General features: G+C 47.1%; 1 protein-coding gene across 1 annotated transcript in view; it reads right to left on the bottom strand.

Annotated features, from left to right (window-relative positions):
• Window positions 1-8,076: 8,076 nt before the first annotated feature.
• Window positions 8,077-21,233, bottom strand: part of STPG4 (sperm-tail PG-rich repeat containing 4) — a 38,216-nt gene continuing 25,059 nt past the window's right edge. The window contains 3 exon segments of the mRNA XM_060168958.1: window positions 8,077-8,096; window positions 8,099-8,198; window positions 10,822-10,926. Coding sequence (XP_060024941.1) covers window positions 8,077-8,096; window positions 8,099-8,198; window positions 10,822-10,926 — 225 coding nt within the window.

Genomic DNA, 21,233 nt, shown 5'->3' with positions numbered 1-21,233 from the left:
TTCTGCTTCCCAGGTGTGGCCCCCACATCCCACACACCTGGACTCAGCCACACCTACATGTGCCCTCATGAGCGGGACACCAGCTGGCCTTTAGGGAGGCTCTCCTGCCAGTGGGAGGCTTGGGGTACAAATGTGGAGTAAAGCCACCTTGGCCCCACCCACCGGCTGACCTTAGCCTTCCCTCTTGCCCAGCACACACACCATCCCAGTGCTTCACCCTGGGGGTGCCTGGGACAGGGCTCCGAAGAGAGACCTTAGCCCTCCTGAGTCTGTTATGGCTGTTCAAGGACCTACAGTTGGTCTCAATCCATTATATTTTCTTAATAGAGTTACATGTATGTTTCATCCCATTGTCGAAGTTATTTTAGAAATACTCATGCATCTTTGCCATTAGGATCTTCATCTGCACTACAGACATGTGGGTCATTAAACACAACTTTCCAGAAGCTTCATTTTCATTTCCATATAAGATAGGGCACATTTAAATTTTTGGAATAACGTGGCTACTGGAGATTTTAACTGGAGCCATAAGTACCATATGTAAAACATTAGAAGCTTTCTCCCCCCGCCCAACCCCATTTCCCAGAATGTGACTTTTAATGTGACTGCTTTTTTATTTTTTACTTTTTTAACTTTTGGCTGCTCCTCACAGCTTGCGGGATCTTAGTTCCCCAACCAGGGATCGAACCTGGACCCACGGCAGTGAAAGTGCTGAGTCCTAACCACCGGACCACCAGGGAACTCCCAACGTGACTGCTTTTTAAGTGGTCTTAGAGAGCTTGTTTATAACATCTAACACCTACAATCCTAAGGTCAAACCTCCAGGAATGATTTCTAAAATCAGTACTAAGTTTCTTTACCTCCTCTTTTTAAAAACTTATTTCATCAGGTGACTTTTGTCAGCAAACACCAAAAATGGCTGATGATATTCAGGCTAACAGCCCTTCCCTAGACAATTCTTTGTGGTTCAAAATAATCAAAGGAACTTCCATAATATAAAAGATTTTATGAAACACAAAAGACCCCAAATAGCCAAAACTATCTTGAGAAAGAAGAACAAAACTGGAGGTATGACACTCCCTGACTTTCAGACTCTACTACAAAGCTACAGTAATCGAAACAGTATGGTACTGGCACAGAGACAGTCACATAAATCAATGGAACAAAACAGACAGCCCATAAATAAATCCACAAACTTATGGTCAATTAATCTATGACAAAGGAGCCAAGAATATACAATGGGGAAAAGACCATCTCTTCAGTAAGTGGTGTAGGGAAAACAAGACAGCTACATGTAAAAGAATGAAATTAGAACACTTTTCCCACATCATATACAAAAATGAACTCCAAATGGATTAAAGACCTAAAGGTAACACCAGAAACCATAAAACCCCCAGAAGAAAACATAAGCAGAACCCTCTTTGACATAAATCACACCAATTTTTTTTGGATCTGTCTCCTAAGCCAAAAGAAATAAAAGCAAAAATAAACAAATGGGACCTAATTAAACGTAAAAGCTTTTGCACAGCAAAGGAAACCTATGACAAGAGGAAAAGACAACCTACTGAATGGGTGAAAATATTTGCAAATGATATGACCAATAAGGGGTTAATATCCAAACTATATAAACAGCTCATACAACTCAACATCAAAAAAACAAACAACTTGATTAAGAAAAGGGGGGAAAACCTTAATAGACATTTCTCCAAACAAGACACACAAATGGCCAACAGGCACATGAAAAGATGCTCAACATCGTCAATCATCAGAGAAATACAAATTAAAACCACAATGAGATATCACATCTGTCAGAATGGCTACCATCAAAAAGAACACAAATAACAAATGTTGGCAAGGATGTAGAGAAATGGGAACGCTCCTACACTGTTGGTGGGAATGTAAACTGGTGCAGCCACTGTGGAAAACAGTATGGAAGCTTCTCAAAAAGCTAAAAATAGAACTACCACATGACTCAGCAATTCTCCTTCTGCATATATAACCAAAAAGAAAAATAAAAAACAAAAACACTAATTCAAAAAGATAAATGCACTCCAATGTTCATAGCAGCATTATTTACAAGTGCCAAGATATGGAAGCAACCTAAGTGTCCATCAACAGATGAAAGGATAAAGAAGATGTGGCACATATATACACAACAGAATACTACTCGGCCATAAAAAAGTGAAATTTTGCCATTTGCAACAACATGGATGGACCTGGAGGGTATTACGCTCAGTGAAATATGTCAGACAGAGACAGACAAATACTGTATGGTATCACTTATATGTGGAATCCAAAAACTAATACAAACTAGTGCATATAACAAAAAAATAAACAGATTCACAGATATAGAGAATGAACTAGTGGTTACCAGTGGGGAGAGGAAAGGGGCAAGATAGGCATAGAGGAGTAAGAGGTACAAACTACCGTGTATAAAATAAATAAGCTACAAGCATATATAGTACAACACAGGGAATACAGCCAATATTTTATAATAGCTATAAATGGAGTATAACCTTTAAAATTGTAAATCATTATGTTTTACACCTGAAACTTACATAATGTTGTATCAACTATACCTCAGTAAAATATAGTATTCAGTGAGTATCTACTATATGCTAACACTGTACTAGGCACCGGCAAATTCACCAATGCCCCAGTAGATCCCAACTCTATGATCTCAGAGCCTACAATCCAACGCTGGCCTCAGGCAAGGATCTGGGGACTACTGGAGCCCTTAGGAGAAGCACCAACCAGCTTGGGGAAGACTGGGGAAGGCGAAGATAGCACAAGAAGGGCCACGGGAGAGCAGCATTTCAGGCAAAAGGATGCCTCACATCCCCCCAGCTACAAGTTAGACAGATGGTGTGGAATACTGAATAACGCCCTCCCGAAGGTGTCCCTGTCTAATCCCCAGAACCTTAGAATATGTTCTTTCACATGGTAAAGGGACTTTGCAAACGTGATTAAGTTAAGGGTCTTGAGATGGGGAGAGTATCCAGGTGGGCCCAATATAATCGTAAGGATCCTTACAAGAGGAGAGGAAACCAGGTGGGTCAGAGTCAGGAGTGGATGTGATTGTGGGAGCAGGAGTTTGCAGTGATCTGAGGAAGCGGCAGTGAGCAACAGAATGCAGGTGGTCTCTAGAAGCTAAAGAAGAGAATATTCTCCTCTCAGAGCTTCCAGAAAGAGACTCCTTCTGGAACCAGCCTGCCAGCACCTTGACTTTAGCCCAGTGAGACTGATTTGGGGACCCCTGACCTCCTGAATTGTAAGAGAATAAATTTGTGTTGTTTTAAGCACCAAAGTCTATGGAAATTTGTTACAGCGGCCATGGGAAGCTAACAGATGGTCAGTTTCCACAGTGAGCTACCCCGGGGCACACAGGTTCTCTGCAGTCCGGCTCCCATGCCCAGCCCAGGACGGGCTGGGGATTAGAAGCCTCAACAGCTGTGACCCTGCCTGGCGTGTTTCCAAGCGTCCCCTCTGGTCCTGATGAATAAGAGAAGCTCCAGCAACTTCCTTGCTCTGTGATGGCCCTCAGTTACCATGCAGGACCTCTGAGCTCTGGGACTTCAGAAAGGGGGTGAGGGGACAAAGGCCAGCCCTCAACAAGCCCAGAGCTCTGTTTGTGACCTGCACAGCTCCAGTGCACTGCTTTGCCATCCAACCCTGCCCCCTCCCAGGTCGCTCAGTTCCCTGGCTCCCCACCCCCATCCCCCGGAGCCCACTCTGCTGACCAGAGATGCAGTGTCACTGGGCCTGAGCTCCCTTCCTGCCTACACTTCTCAGGGACTAAGCCACACTCCGACCCAAAGCAGCCACATTGCCACCTCCCTCCCCTGATGGGCCTCTCTGAGCCCCTATCTCTCTTCAAAAGGGTGACACACTTTTCTGGGCTCTAATAGAGCTAAGGGTGCTGTCAACAAGGCAACGCGAAGCACCTGCTGGGAGACATCCTCCACGCGTCCACCCCCCCGGGCCTCCCCTTCCTCTGGCTCCTCCTCCTTGTGTCCGCCCCCCCTGCCCCCCCCACCCGCCTACTCGCCACCCCCAACATCCAGGCCTCCGTCAGCCTTGGCTCTTCCTGCCATCCAGAGTCGCCCCTTCTCTGGGGAGACGGTTGGCAAGCCGGACGAGCGTCTGGGTCTCTGGCACTGGCGCCCACAAGCCCACCCGGTCCCTGCGGCCTTGAAACCGGAACCCAAACCCCTCCCTTTGGGCCTGGCAGGCTCTGTATGCCTGCAGCCCCGCCCTTGGCCAAAGCCAAAGATCTGTGAGAAGCCCCGCCAAGAGTCAGGCTGGCGAGAGGTGCCTGAGTTCAAGGGCCCTGCTGACCTCTCCACGCAGAATGACCTCCACCGGCAACGTTCCAGGAACTTACTTCGCTCAGACCATCCGGCCCGGCGCCATCCTCTTTCCTTAGGACTCAGCCAGAGGATAACACGGACCAACCTCTTCTTAGCTGGAGCGTGACTTCCTAGGGCAACGGGAAGTCTTCTTAAACCTTCAGGGGTGGGGGGAACTACCTGTGGCCCCGCCCAGAGTTATCGGTGATTGGTGCCTTCACGCCATCTCAGCAGCTGTTCTCGGCCTTCGCTGATCATTGCAATCACCTGGGGTGGGGGGGTGGGACGCGGAGGCACATTAGAAAAATCCTGGGCCTGAGTCCTACCCAAGAGAGTTTGATGTGATCTGTTTGGGCGCTGCCAGGCCCTGAGCTTTGTAAAGTCTCCCCCGGGCATTCTAAAATGCAGCTTAGAACAACTGATTCTGAACTTGTAGAAAGTGTTTTCAAGATAATAAGCCTTTCAAAGTAATCCTAGCCGCAGGGACCGGAGTCCAGGCAGCTGTGTGCTGCTTCGAGGCGGGTGGCACCGAGCAGGTGAGAGGTGATGCTGGAGGCCGGGCCGATCACCTGAGCAACCTATGGCCCTAGGTCTCCAGGTCTGCAAGGTGTCCCCTGTGGGTCCAGAAAGCAACGGGGGGGGGGGGTGCCAGTGGGGGTGAGGAAGGAGGGAGAGAGATGCGGGGGGGAGGACAAGCTGTCCCCACGAGTGCTGCGACTTTTGACATGCTCTGACTTAACGCAGAGGGAATTTCACATGGCAACAGCAGAAGATATTTGCAGCCAGGAAAACCATTTGCTTTGGTTGAAGCCGAATTCAGAGGGCAGTTGGCGTGTGGGTGGGGGAGGGGAGAGGAACAGCAGAATGCTCAGGGAAGCCAGGGCCAGACCTCGAGAAGCCAGTGTCACAGCGGTCCATGGGGGATGGAGGAGGGACCCTGCAAGGAAGGCCCCTCGGGACGTAGGATAAACACCACATTCCCTTCCATCTGCCGGCTCTTGGCTTTTCTAAGTCAGTTTGGACCTGTCACTGGATGCATACAACAGCAGTAGCTGCTAGGTGTTTATATCCCAATCTCAAAGCTCAAGCTCAAAGTCAGCCCCAGTCTGTCCAGTCTGTCCATGTTGGAAAGGACAGAAGGAGGCCTTGCTCTTCCAACATTGTCCCAGTTTTTAGGCTTGTGGCAGGAAAAAGCCATCCAGAATCCCTCTGGTCTATTTGGAAAAGCCTCTCCCTACCTGTATGAGCTACTATAAAAAATGCTGGAATATGTCAAAGAAGAGAAGCAAAACACTGCTCTCCTCGCCGCCTGGTGCCTGCCAGCCCCTCTGCTAGCACCTAGGGAAAAGCCTCCGTCACATCACCACAGAGGAGACACAGAGGAGGGGGAGGCTGCATTATGGGCAGGTGGCAAGACTGGAAAGGAGGACAGGGCTGGGGTACCCCCAGCTGCAGAAAGAAGACAGAAGTCACAGGAGAAGGGCAAAGCTAGTGCATGGACTGGAGACTCAAGGGTGGCCCTGCAGAGTGTTCTCCAGCGGTTCCACCTCCAGGTGACGTCTCTGCAGGCCTCCCAAGCCCCCTTCTTGCAGGCCAGGCAGGAGACGCCCTCTCCTTCTTATTCTGAAAGGGTCTTCATTCTCTTCTAGAACACAGTGGAGCCGCCCTCCATCCCGGCACAGCTGGCCCCTGCAGCTCTGTCTGCATCAAGGGTCTAGGCCCTCCTGGCCACAGCTGGAGGGCCCAAGGGTGGACCCCTGACCCAAGCTGGCCAACTGGATTCTCTCTCCTGGGAACCTGATGCTGGAACCAGGAGGGGTTGTTTACGTTCTTTAGGGCATGGGCTCGGGAAATGATGGGAGGGGAAGGCTGCATTAGACCCTAAGCATGGGAAGAGGCTGGCCTGAGGGAGAAGCAGAGGGGAGACAGAGGGAGAGAGAGGCGGTTCCTGCCCGCCCCTGGTTCACACTGCTGTCGGGGAGATACCCCACATGCCTGCAACACAAGCTCCCTCCTGCCCTTGCCAGTGTGAGGGCTTCCCCTAACCTTCCACCCACGAGCCCCAAGACATGTGACCGCCTCTCACCTCCCTCTCTCTAGAACTGCTGCCCTGAGCGCCAGGCACAACCCGACACACTGCTTCCCAGAGAAACACGCTCTGTCAGAACTGCCAGCATTACCTTCTGATCCTGCAGGGGCCTTTGACCCACCTATCTGCCCTGCAGCCATCTGCTGATCAGAGTGGGACAGGAGCTGCCACCCCTGAGGCATCTGCCTCATCTTCCAAGAGGCCGTTTTCTGCTCTGAAGGAACACAGTGCAGGGAGTTTCTTCCACAAATGTGAGACGTGGATAAACCCAGGGAGATGATGACCTCCCCTTCCTTGAGCCCAATGCCCGCTTTATAATGGTGTTTATATGACTAGAGAAGAGAGCTGGGGTTTTCTTTTAATATAATAAAACATAGGGATTTATGTTAGGTTTTCTTCTTCTTTTAGTTAAAAAGAAAAAGATTCCTTCCTATTATTGATTAATGACTCTAGTCTGCCCATCCTTCATGAGACCCTGGCTGTCCAGCATAGGGTCTGTCTGGCTAGAGCTCCCAGAGCAGGACTGACTGCTTGGCCTGTGGTCTGGGTGTTGCCCAAGCCCCCTCCCGCCCCCATCTGCACCCTCCACTCTAGTTGGGCCAGGCTCCCTCTGTTCCCCTCCAGCAAATGTTTCTTCCTGCTTTTCGCCCAAACGAGGTTCCTTGCCCTCCATCTTCCTCCCTCTCCTCTCTGCCTATCTCGGCCTCCTGGTCCCTTGGGTACCAGGCAAGCTGCCTCCTGCACCCGGCCGTCCTTCCCAGCTCGGGCCGTGCTGCCCTGTCCCTGCTCTGAGCGCCTGTTGTGGCCTTTGTTGTCAGAATTTGCTCCTCCACGCGCCGGGCGTGGTGATCTCGCAGTTTCCCGACACTAGGGCCTGTCTTGCTGGTGGAGCTGCCATCCACATGACGGCCACCCCTGAGCTGCACACACAAGGTGACCGGAAGGAGGCTCTTGGCATGGGTTTCAAAGCCTTCCTCAAGCCGGGAACTATTCCAAACTACCTTTCTGGCCTTGTCTCCCCTCCAACCCTCCCTAAACTCGGTCACATGCCTTGTTCATCTTTGTTTCAACCTCCACTCCCTAACCCCAGCACAGCACCTGACACGGAGCAGATCCTCAAAATATTTCTGTTGACTTGAAACCACAAATGCTCGTCGGGTTGAATCAATATTGTTCTCTTCAGGGAGTTGAGAAAGAGAAAGAACCATCTGTTGGGATCCCGTCAAGCTCGGGTTGGCCTTGGCTGAATGCCGACCCCCCGAGAAAGTCTCCATGAGTCTGTGAGGCATGATAACCCCAGTGCAGTGGAGACCCAGCTAGAGAGCCCAAGGTCACACAGAGCCCACCTGACATATCAGGGCCCGTCCAGGTGCTGTGAGAGCAGCCCAGGGGCACAGCCTCTGGGGATACACCCTCTGACAACACACAGAGGGGACATATAACTGATTGTTCAAACCAGGAAACTTCTGCACGTGAACTGGACATTTTGCTGGGACTATTCCAGATAAGCGGGCTGGGTGGTCCCCGCAGGCCACCGATTATGGTCTGTGGTCAAACCCTCCTAAAGAAGAGACAAAATAGAGTTTTCTAAACATAAGAACTTACTAAAACTCAAAGTCGCTTAGGGTCAAGATGGGTTTATTTTAAAAGCCAATTGTGTTGTTGAAGAAAAGGCTATGTCCTCGGCCCATTTTGGCTACGGTCCGGGGCTGCTTGGGGAATTGTGCTGAAGATGTGTATGCTCCTGGGCCTGGCGTTTTCTGAAAACACAACAGAAAACAGGGAGTGATGAGATAGTGACGCCAGAACCTGAAGCCTCCTGAGCCTGGCTGTGCGCTCAGACGTGGCAGGCAAATCCCCACGGAGGGAGACGAGGGCCACGGTGGCCGGGGCTGGGGCCTGTGCACCCTGGAATTGGAGCCTGTCCTTGGGGCTGAGACCTGATCCTGTCCACGGCTCTCCCCAAGGCTGCAGAGGTGCTGAGAGAAGAGAGGACAAGCAAGTGACAGCCCAGGGGAGGCGGGCTCACATCCCACCCTCACCTCAGGGCACGCTTTCTCCAGGGCACCCCCTGTCCCTGGGGATGCCAGCGTCTCCCCCTGCCCTCCGCCCTCAATGACCTCAGTCTAGTGGTAATGGGTTGGAGAGGATGGATTCTGAACCTGGGTGGTTGACCTCAAAAGCCCAAACTCGTGTGTTTCCATCGTTTTCCCCAGGGTAATAGAGGAAGGTGCTTCACTACCAGGGGCTGTGGACCTCGGGCTCAGAGGGATGTATTCTCAAGGGACTGACGAGTTCTAATTTTGAAAAGCCATGTTTTCATTTTGCTGAAATTCTTGAAAAATTATTTAGCCAATTATTTAAACAAAGCTTCTCTTCTGTAGTGATAAGATATAAATGAATGTCATTCTCATAGACGAAGACTTTGATTTCTGAAGTCAGTGTTGCCCATGCTGAGGTGCACCCACACATTCTTGAATGCCCCAATATTTTATCTTAGCGACACACTGGTGTCTCTGGGTACCGTTAAGGGAAGGGTTTTAATGTCAGACGGGGCTGGGTTTGAGTCCTAGTCCTACCACCAATGGCTCAATATGACCCTGGGCCACGTGCTTCCCACGCCTCACCCAGCAAATGAGGTTTTGAGGTTCACTGGGGGCCCCCAAAGACAGACAGCACCCCCAGGCTGGCAGCAGGTACTGCTCCACACACTAGCCACACCGCTATTATTATCCCCTATCATCACCTGCTTGTCATTGCCATCCTTCCTTGCAGTTTGTTATCTCTTCAGGAAACAGTGAGAGTGGAAACAGGATTACTAGAGCGTCAGCCCAGAGTGGATGAGATCAGCTGCCTGCAGACGCTGCTTTAGACAGGATGTTTTCCTTGCCAAAAGCAGGGGAGCAGCCTGGAAATCTAATCAACTCCTGGCCAGACGTCAAAGGAAGCTGAAGCCTTTATTAGTGCTCTTAATGAGGAAGCAGCATGCGTGTGGAGTCCTGGAAGGCCAGTCCCCAAACAGGAGGTTCATGGGCCTGGGCCTCGCAAGGCCACCCCTCAGGAGGCTACTGGGTGTGGTTCTCAGACCTTGAGAACATCCGGCTCCGTCCCCCAGCCCTGATTCCACTGTCACCAAGCAAATTTCTGATTGTCGTTGGCTTCCTTCCGAGTTTCCTACAAGGGGAGACGCTCCACAGAGCAGCGGCCCCAGACACCAGCCCCCTTGCCGGACACTTGTAAATGAATACCACACCTTCCGGCTTCTCCATCAGTCTCCCTGGAGTTTGGTTAGCATGACTCCAACTTCCTGAGGAGCTGTGAGCTCTGACAAAAATCTGTGTTTGGGTCATGATAATGCCACTAGGGTGTGAGGACCCGCTGAAGGGATCCACTAGCCTCCTGCTGTTGGTGTGTTTTTAGTATTATCGGTGGGGCCTCCCCAGTATTCCTCCAGAGAAAGACCACACTGCTGCTACACTGTAGCACCGCAGCTGGCAGCTCTGCAGCGAGATGGCCTGGGACAACCCAGGGGGTGCTGGGGGAGGTGACCTGCAGGCAGCGGCCTCCTGCCCACCGCCCCAGCTCCTCCCACCCTCCTTGTTCGCCCCCCACCCCGGGGTGGTGCTGTTTTCTCATGAGCAGAATTCGTGTTTCTGTCTTCCTAACCATGTCCAATGAGGCTACAAACCACTGAGCTTGGGGGACTTTCAGACTGAGGTGCTGGCTAGGAACAACAAGGCCAGGGGAATTCAAACTTTTAGCATCAAACGAACAACAGCCCTAGCCACTTTCATAAGCTCCATGTTATGCTTTTGCCATCTTTCTTGGTCTTCTCTAGGCCTCAGAGGCTCTCGCACACTCCCAGAATCCACCTGCTTTGTGTATCTCCAGGAACGTGAGCCTCTTCCCTGTCTGTCCCGAGTCCTTGGGGGCAGGATGATGGCTCAGGCCTTAATGGTGCCCTTTGGTTCAATCATAATGTTTCTGCTGTGACTTTTTGTTCCCAGAAGACACATACACAAAGAATGGCAGTTCTGGATGGGCGGGGGCAGCCTGTGCCCACTGCTGGCTTCAATGCGTTAAAGGAGTTTCCCCCCAGAGCATCCAGGACATAACACCGATGGCTAATTACTGTGCTGGCTGTTCGCAACTGGACCCATAATTCAGCCACGGCCTTCAGGTCTGGAGTCACTCTGAGCCTGAAGCTGGCCGAGGGCTTGCCGAGGAAGCTCTATGCCCTTTGCTGCCCTGAGAAGCAATTTTAGTGTATATATACTAGAATTGTATATAACTCTGCTACCCCCATCCGACCCCCAATGCCCACTCCCCACCCACCCACCAGCCACAAAACCTACAACCACATCTGTCTTTTAGGATACTTACTGAACAGGCCGGCAAGAATCGAGGTACTCTGGATTGAAAACAGGAAGTAACAGAACTTACTGAAGGTATTTTCAAGTCATAACGACCTGGTCCTGGGCCTTCACGCTGTAGAAAAAAAAATTTTTTTAAGTGTTTCATAAATAGTGATATCAGATATATTTTGATGCTATATTTGCCTTTTATGAATAAGCATATGAATCAGTGTGATAGGGTAGAAAAATCCCTGGATCGGGGCTCGGAAGATCTTATTAAGGTGTGCCCTGGCACAAGCCACTGTGAATGGGAATAATACCTGCTTTACCTGCCTCATGGATGACTGTGAAGACTGGAGTTAGGTGACCTGTGAAAGTCTCCCCTGTCCCTGCCTGGATGCCCTCTTCTCTCCCAGGCCCCCTGCCCACCCCTGCAGGCCTCACATCATTCTTGTCCCTCTGTTGACGGTGACTTGCTGCTCTGAGCTGTTAGCTTTATAAAACATGCTCATTCTTTCATATAAATGCAGTACATGTTCTCTTAGTCCAAAAAAAAAAAAAAGTATTCACAGCAATTCACTGACCTAAGTGTTGATACAATGCTATGAGGTTAACAGAAATGCATGAATACAATTTTAAAAAGACAAACACCTCTAAAGAAAAGTTAGCAAAAGGCAATTCACAAAGAGGAAATGCAGTGAGGAAACTGGGGGCTGGGGCGGGCTTTAAGGTCATTAATAACCAAATAAGGTGTCATTAAAACAAAGAGATACTTTTGTGGGGGCCAGGAAAGAAAGAGAGGGAGGGAGGGAGGAAGGAAGAGAGGGAAGGAGGAAGGGAGGGAGGGAGGGAGGAAAGGAGGGAGGAAAACTTTATCCACAGCGTGGACACTCCTATATGACTCTGGTGGAAGTATTAATTTGATTAGCCTTTCTGAAGCACACAATTTGGCAAGCTATGAAACATCTTAAAAACAGATATACCTATCCAAAGGGAGAGAAAGAAGAAAGGAGTCTGGTTACAAGATTGCTGCGGGAACCCAGAAGACAGATAATGAGTCCTGAGCCCAGGTATGGCAGGAAAATGAACACAGCCCAAACAGCACCATAGATAACATAGACAAAATGTTAACCTTTCTTTATTTTCTAGCAATTCACTTCTTTTCCTCTCCCATTTTCAAATACCTGTGCTATTTGACAGAAAAGAGTCTTTCTGGCATGATGTCTTGGATCTGTTTCTAAACAACACAGGAACTAGGGGAAGTGGGTGGGGTATGGACTGGCCCATTCACTTTCGAATGGGTACATGGGGGTTCTGTCTATGTGGTATATATTTTTAAACTTTCTACAGTACAAAGTTAAAGACAATATATATTTATCATTTTGACCCATCAATTCCATTTTTAGGAATTCTTCCTAAGAAAACAATTGAGGATGTGTGCAAACATTTGGCCACAGAGACATTCACTATAACATTGTTTCTAAAAGCCGTGTGCCTGGTTAAATAAATTGTGATTCTTCCATCCAGCCATCCAGGTTGATGAATTTTTAGGGACATAAACACTATTCCCAAATATCGTTAACAATGCAAGCTTTAAAAAGTGTGCATAAAAAAACTGGAAATGGAATGTTCACTGACAGTAGTTTTCTCCAGGTGGCGCCGTGTTGAGTAAAAAGAAACTTTTTTTTTTTTTTTTGCTTATTGGCAATTTCTAATTTTTTTATGATGGACTTAAGTACTCTTGAAATATGAAAAAAAATTATACCTAATGTATAGATAAAGGAATATGGAAATTGGGTAAGTGAAGAAGGGGGTTGGGAAAGAAAGAAAATGAGCAGTAAGGTTAGAACAGAAATGTTCCTGTAAGATCCTGTAACATACGAGGCAGTAAGGTTAGAACAGAAATGTTCCTGTAAGATCCTGTAACATACGAGGCTGAGCCACAAGGTAGCTCAGTGGCTTTGGCTGAAGAAGCACCAACGGCAGCCCCTTCTCAGGGGTTAAGGGCAAGGCTTTCAAAACCCTGTTCTCCTTTGGGTGGCACAGCAACGTAATTCGGGCTGCCATTCTCAATTATCCACCACGAATGAAGTCTGTTATTATCAGCCAAGCACAAATCTGATAAACAAGGGATGCGCCTCGTCATTTTACAGTTCGTGGCAGAGAGATGAAAACAGCAGTGTTTTCAACCTGATGCATCCATGGGACAAAGACCGCTGTCAGGGCAAGTCTCTCCGTACGACGTGACCAACCTCTGCACTCCCACTGGAGAAGTCCAAGCCATGATAAGAACACAGGCATAGAAAGGCAGGGAAATCTGGACAGGAACGGTTTGCATAAAGTCCCTTTGGTTTGGCCGTAAGAAATGTAAGCTCTCAAGCCAAAGCGGTAGCTGGGGCAAAAGATGCTGCTGAGGGTGCTACCACTGACTCTCCGCCTACGACAGCCTAGCTGTCTGCAGGATGGCTAAGAAATGCTGTGACCTGCACCCTTTCCCCCCAAGCCTCATGTGGTTTCACTTCTAAGCTTCCAAGTCATGAGCTGCTTGGGAGGCCAGGTGCCAGGCCTGGCGAAGCCTATGCCATCCAGCAGCCTCCCTGCATGTGCCTGGTCATCTGAATCAAAGGGCCTGAGACTTGGGGCAGAAAGAAATTACTAAATGCTATTTGCCCCCCATGTGTTACATGGGATCTTTTAAGTGGGGAACATTAAGGAAGTGGATATGGGCCCAAGTTCATATTCCAGAAGCCACAGGAATCCTGCTCTAAGTGAGAAGTAATGGTCAGGCCAGGGCCCTGCAATGGGCGGGAAGCCGCTCCAGCAGAGTCCCCGATTCTGCCCTAACGGAGGATGGCAAGTGGGCAGAGCTGAAAGGAGGGAAGGGGACTTGGTCCAGGATGCCTCTGAATGTGTGTTGAGAAATGGACCTGGTTGAACGAGAGGGGCGTTTAAAACAAGGAGAACAGGGAGGGGTAATATAGGGATAGGAGATTAAGAGGTACAAACTATTATGTATAAAATAAGCTACAAGGATATATTGTACCACACAGGGAATATGACCAATATTTTATAATAACTACCCTTTAAAAATTGTAAATCACTATACTGTACATCTGTAACTTACATAATATTGTACATCAACTATATATCAATTTAAAAAAAAAAAAAAGAAGGACATTTACCTGTGTCCTACTCCTCCCTGAAGTTGGGGATCTGCTCTCTGGTTTGCTGGCGATCTCTGAGCATGATCCAGAACTGTGGACCACATTACGTACGATGTGTGGGTGAAGGGTGGCACCCAGGTTCATCAAGCAGTGCTAAGCACCACTTGCACAAATTGGATGGACCATTTCTTAAACTTTCCTATCATCAGGGCCATGCTTTGGCAACTCTGGGTTTCCCAAACTAAACTTTTCAGAGACCGTTTACATCTGGTGCCAAGGGAGAACAGAACTATCACCTTCCTAGAATCCCAGAACCTGCTGCCAAAAGAAACGACAGGAACCTTTTATAGCTCCCCTTCCTCGATTCAGGGCGTGATTACACCTCAACACTCCTGGTAAGATGATCGTATCTTCCTCTTGCCTTGGAAAAAGTCTTATCTAATTGAGTTTCCACTTGAGGACAATCTTAACCTTAAGGGATTACACGGTATTTTATGTATGATAGTATTTGATGATGAATAAAATACGATCATTGACCTAGAGGAGTTTATGGTCCAGTGAGGGACACAGGCAAACAGAAACACCAAAAAAGAAGAAATGGAGATGTGAGGAGCCACCATGGTGCTGAGGGAGGGCAGAGCTAGCTGCATGGCTTCAAGATTCCAAACCAGGTCCTTGGTGTACCTGGCCTGTGCTACGTAAGTTTGATCTCAGTGGGATGTTACAAAGAGCTGGAGTTTTCCACTTACTGCAAAGGACTCGGAATGCATGGGTCTCACTCATTTTTCTGGAGTGCTCCTGGGACCGTGTCGTACCATGAAGACATACCATAGCCTCCACCTTGGCCTTCTTGACCAATTTGGTTCCAACCCCTAATGTGCAATAATGCTCAGTACCGTTGTAGGCCTTTGGTAAAAGCCTTGCCACCCCCTCACCTGCCACTGAACACACTCCTCCTCCGGGGCTGAGAGGATGGGACTGGCTTATCTACACAACACCGCTCAGGAACTGAGAGGTGCCAGGTGCCTCTGAAAGACTGTGTGAGAGTAGATGAAATTATCCCACGATTTTGTGTATTGAATTATGTCCTCCCAAATCCTATGAGTTTTTGGTGTGTGTAGAAGAGGTGTATGCAAATTCTAAGGAGCATCCTAAAGGAGGGGGCAGCTCATCCATCTTCCCTGCCCTCCTGCCTGCTAGCTGGTCCCATGTTCTCAGCTCTCTGGGACCATGGGTGTGGAAGCAATGCTTAGCAGAGCAGCACACAGAAATCTGAGGCTGCAGAACTACCACACCAGCCCTAAACTGCCTACTGCAGGTACTTTATATAAGAGAGAAATAAGTTCCTATCTTGTTTCTAATATTGTTACCCGTGGGCTCTGTTAGTGGCAGCAGAACTCAGTCTTAATTGACAAGGTAGGCATGTTTCCAACTCTCATGTGGTTTACATTCCAGTAGGGAATGTCTCCCTTACAAAAATATGATGAATGTGTGGAGTATCACACAGAGGACATATATGGTGCCACGAGAGCATGTAAGAGGGTACACTGACCTGGCCTGAGGGGCCTGAGAAGCTCTTTAAAGAAGTACATTTGAGCTAAGACCAAAAGAACAAGGAGGAGGAGGAGTTTGCAGGGCAAACAGGCTGGAGGAAGGGTCTGTGTAAGAAGAAGTAATGGGGGGCTTCCCTGGTGGCGCAGTGGTTGGGAGTCTGCCTGCCGATGCAGGGGACACGGGTTCGTGCCCCGGGCTGGGAAGATCCCACATGCCGCGGAGCGGCTGGGCCCGTGATCCATGGCCGCTGAGCCCGCGTGTCCGGAGCCTGTGCTCTGCAACGGGAGAGGCCACAACAGTGAGAGGCCCGCGTACCGCAAAAAAAAAAAAAAAAAAAAAGGATTAGGGAACATCAAAAGGGGCAGGGCCTCAGGGCAAGCCTGAAAGGAGGATACTGTTTATTCTAACCCTGTTGGGATAAAATCACGGCATCACAGGAATAAAATAAAAAAGTGCATAGGCTCCTGTCAAAAAATAGGGTTAGGGACCTGAAATTCAATTTGCTTGTGACAGTTGTTACCACTTTGTTGTTTTTTCATACGTGTATTAACACTAAGAACGGTTTTACGATTTAATTGCAGATGTAAACTGTCAAATGTCACCTATGTATGTCCAATCTACGAGTCCTCAGTTTCCTGGAGTCTTCTCGTTTGCAGGCAAGTGTGCTGGTCATCCAGGGCACCTCTCCAGCCTGGTCTGAAGCAGACTTAGCAGGCAGTCTCCACCACTGCCCACGCGAGCTCCCAAGGACCTTCTGCATGGCCAGAGGGCTACCCCACCCCTGCCACCATCTCTAGCTCCCAGCCTTCATTCACATACCCTCTCATTTGATGCTCACAACAGCCCCGTGGAGGAAATGCTATTACCTCCACTTAACAGACAAATAAGTGAGGCTCAGTGGGGTTAGAAACAAATGACTTAGCAGCTGCAGAAGCCAGAACCAGTGACTGACCTTGCTTCTCAGCGCTGGGAGGTATCAGTACTTAGTTCTACGCTATTTTCCTTTAAAATCATAAAGCTAAAGGGAACCTAGAAAGAGCACACAGTCCGTCCCTACTGATCCTAGGCGCAAACAACTTTCAACGAATCATACTTGAAAAGAGAAAAGGTCAGAGATAAAATGTATGGCCCCAAATGTCTATATATACACATGTAAAACATAGGAAATATGCAACATAAACTGAAATTACTAGACGTGGTGGTAAAAATGATCTCCCCCAAATTTGGTGTGGTGGATGGGTGTGATAGCTGGACCACACTGCCCAAAATAAAACAGACGCCCCAGCAAGGAGGGTGGAACCCTGTGTGGTGGTGGGCAAAGAGAGGAGCTAGAGCTGCCTCTGTGGGAATTCAGGAGGAGGCATGTGGCAGGATGTATCCAACTTGGGAAATTCTAGAATTCTGTAACTATCGGTCTACAGGTTCAGAGAAAGGAGACATGCCTGCTGGTGGGTGGGGTAGCAACAAACCTGGCAGGGGCCAAAAGTTATTCACATTTGAAATTAAGAATTGATGATACCTCTGAAGCCCCATACTTCTTAAAAACCCTAGTACATCTGTAGTTACATTTGAAAGGTTATATCGTTCCAAAAACGTTACCTACAAGCGAACTCATCTTTGAGGAGACTGACACTGGGACCTGTTTCACTCATCTAAACTTTCAGATTCCTTTCAGTCAGACGTCCATTTGGCTTTTTTTCAATGTGACCATGTTTACTAATTACTTTTCTGCTCCTCAAGGAATTTTAAACTAGCAGCTTAGTTTTTAATTGAAGTAATTCCTTAAATGCAGAAATAACTGAAATGATTCAGCATTCTTCCATAACGCTAATTTTAATGCAGGGAGTATGCCATGGATCTGCTATCCCCTTTTCAAACTTCTATCAAATGCGACTAAAACTGATAAATCCCATAACGCTCATTTGTGTCTGTACGGACTCTTCCCTGTTTATCTGATCCTTTCCTTATTTTTTTTTTTTTTTTTTTTTTGCGGTACGCGGGCCTCTCACTGTTGTGGCCTCTCCCGTTGAGGAGCACAGGCTCCGGACACTCAGGCTCAGGAGCCATGGTTCACGGGCCCAGCCGCTCCGCGGCATGTGGGATCTTCCCGGACCGGGGCTCGAATCCGCGTCCCCTGCATCGGCAGGTGGACTCTCAACCACTGCACCGCCAGGGAAGCCCCTTTCCTTATTTTTTATAGGCTTGTCTGGTTTTAAGAAATACAGAAACATCTTGAAACACTTCTAATATCAAATAAAAGAAACCCATTTTTTCATTTGACATTGTAAGATTTTATTCCTACTGTCAGGAAAGATGCGTGTGTCTCATTTTTTCACTTTATGTACAACTGTGAGAAGGAATCACTGAAAAGAACCTGCTCAGCGAATCACTGTTGGAAGCCCCAAATCATATGAATGACTGAGTCCTAATTAAGTAGTAGTAATGGCACTATTTTTATTAGAGTAACAAAATATTTTTATGTTGACCATTTCCATGGCTCTTTTCTTCAAACTATCATTTTTCTGACTTTTAAAAATTATATTTTGAAAAATTATAAAAGCAATGCAAAAGAGAGAAAGGAAGCAAACAACCATCCTTAATCATAACACCTCAGCATAGAAACTAAAAGCATTTTGGTGCATTTCCTGTTTTTTCATACACATAATTTTTTTACATTATTTTAATCATGAGAGACATACCAACATGTATCTTGCATTTTTTCACTATGCATTAGATCATTAATATTTTTGGTACTATTTTATAAATTTTAACAATAATTGTTTTAATAGCTGTAAAATATTCCTTTGTGTAGATATGTAATATTCTTTTTTTTTTTTTTTTTTTTTTTACGGTACGCGGGCCTCTCACTGTTGTGGCCTCTCCCACTGTGGAGCACAGGCTCCGGACGCGCAGGCTCAGCGGCCATGGCTCACGGGCCCAGCTGCTCCACGGCATGTGGGATCTTCCTGGACCGGGGCACGAACCCGTGTCCCCTGCAATGGCAGGTGGACTCTCAACCACTGCGCCACCAGGGAAGCCCATGTAATATTCTTTTTAAATTATATCCTTCTCCTGAATACAAGATTGTTGCTATTGTTATCTTGCTATTATAAATAATCCCTTGATGATATTCTTTGTATAGATTAATATTACTGTATATAAATTATTACTTTATGAGCGTTTTCACACAATGGAATTAGTGGGCTAACAGAAACAGTTTTAATAGCTCAGTACATACTCCCACCAGCAAGAGACAAGAAAAGCACTGATGTTATGGTCCAAGTAGATATTGGGGGGAAAAGATTTAGAAAAACAAAAATCTTCCTCACTCCTCCTTACTTTAATGGGAGTATTAAATAAAGTCATCAGTGTCCCCTATAGGTTCAAAGAAGTTGTGCAGAATATCTGCTATCCTTAATGCCTGAATTTTGAAATGCATTCAGGAGGGAACAAAATTCATGCAATTTTTTTGTAGGTCAAGAGATTAATTTGAGTCGTTTATAAAAGCTAAAATTAAAGGGAGGAATGAGGGGAGGAGAAACCAAAAATGACAAGTTTTACTTTGTCCACTTTGCTTGGATAAGAATGACTGGGGGGCTTCCCTGGTGGCGCAGTGGTTGAGAGTCTGCCTGCCAATGCAGGGGACACGGGTTCGTGCCCCGGTCCGGGAAGATCCCACATGCCACAGGGCAGCTGGGCCCATGAGCCATGGCCGCTGAGCCTGCGCGTCCGGAGCCTGTGCTCCGCAAGGGGAGAGGCCACAACAGTGAGAGGCCCGCGTACCACAAAAAAAAAAAAAAGGGAATGGTGGCTTGTAGAATTTTCCAATACAATTCTTTTCTGTGGGTAAAAAACGGTCCTTTTTACTTTTGGTAGAACATATCTTCTGGTGTCTATCCCAAAATGCTCACATAAACACTCTTCACAGTCTTTCCTATGGACAAAACAATTATGCTGATCTATAATCAATTATTATTATTATTTCAACAATAACTGAAATAGCCAATAAGTATGCAACCTTACACTGGTAATCTGAAGATTAGAAACCATCTTCCAACCAGACAAATCCCTTCCCAACTGCTGCTCCTGAGAGCCACCTACACCTTGGGACAGAGTGTAATTCATCAATGGAATCCTTGACATAAACAAGAAGGCTGCATCTTTTTAACAAGTGATAATGGCTCATCCACATGGAGGGGCCTTCAGGCACATAAGACCCTAGAGGATTTTCAAATTCCAAGATACTGTACTTTTTACAACTAAAAAATGGTGTAGTAATCTGCCATGCCTTCACATGGTCATCCACTCATTTTTTGATAGGCTGCTCCTGGAGATTCTAGGCATAAATGATTAACACATTTCAATGAGCTAATTTTCACAGATGATGGAAAGAAAGAAGGAAGAGATACACACCTGTATGTATCCATCTTTTATAACCTGCCTCATTCCCTAAAGGGTTTAAAGTGACTTGGTGAATGTCTATAGGTTGTCGTACTCCATTGCACCTGATCTACAGGTCAGATTTCTGGTGATCGTAGGTTTCATGTATACCAACGGTGAGGCAACCCGTCCTAAATCAACAGGGCTCAAGTGGCACTGTGACCTTACACAAGATGCATTTCAGAAGGATTAAAGAGTGACAAGTTGGTTAAAAAAAAAACCAAAATGCCAAAAAAAAAACCAAAGAAAATTAAAGTGATGTCATGTCTCTGGAGAGAATTTTTTAAGTGGTGGAAAGGATACATACAAAAGCAATGGAAAATTGGAAATTTGGAAAAGGAAAGGATACATAGGTTTCATTCGACACATTTTTGGAGCACTGTCCTAGGTGCTGGGGACCTTGCAGCACCATTGAATAAGACAGCCCCTTCTTTGAAGGATCTTACATTCCAGAAGGTGATTACAAACTCTCTAATTTGATGACATAAACATTTTACATTTTAGGGACTTCCCTGGCAGTCTAGTGGTTAAGACTTCGCCTTCCAATGCAGGAGGTGTGGGTTCCATCCCTGGTCAGGGAGCTAAGATGCCACATGCCCCGAAGCCAAAAAACCAAAACAAAGAACAGAAGAAATGTTGTAACAAATTCAATGAAAGCTTTAAAAATGGTCCATATCAAAACAAACTTAAAAAAAAAATTTTACATTTTAAACTTCTGTATATAAAAAAACACAAAGTAAAAGGCAAAAATCCCTGAAAAACTTCCACAAATAGAACTGCTAATGTCTCTTCACTATAGAGTTTATACAAATCAACAAAAAAGAATGTTAAAGCTCCACCCAATAGATAGCTGGGTAAAGAATGTGGCCAGAAGGTATGCAAGAAGGGCCACAAGGAACTGGCTAACAAATAATTAGAATGTGTAGCCTCCGATCCTACAGATTAAAATAATGAGATATCATTCTTTTGCCATCAAATTACAACGATATACAAGATTTATAAAAATTTTGTGAAATAGGCACTCTTTTTTTTTTTTGGCCGAGCTCTGTGGCACACGAGATCTTAGTTCCCCTGCATTGGGAGCACAGCGTCTCAACCACTGGACCACCAGGGAAGTCCCGGTACTCTCTTTTGTTAATCTATCTGTCTATCTATCTATTTATTTATTTTTGGCTGCATTGGGTCTTCATTGCTGTAAGAGGGCTTTTCTCTAGTTGTGGAGAGCAGGGGCTACCCTGTTGCAGTGCGCAGGCTTCTCATTGTGGTGGCTTCTCTTGTTGAG

The sequence above is a fragment of the Lagenorhynchus albirostris genome, chromosome 13 (assembly GCF_949774975.1).
Source record: "Lagenorhynchus albirostris chromosome 13, mLagAlb1.1, whole genome shotgun sequence".
NCBI classification, from domain to species: Eukaryota; Metazoa; Chordata; class Mammalia; order Artiodactyla; family Delphinidae; genus Lagenorhynchus; species Lagenorhynchus albirostris.
Note: the sequence above shows the minus strand (reverse complement) of the source record. Positions and strands in the feature narration are given on the sequence as shown.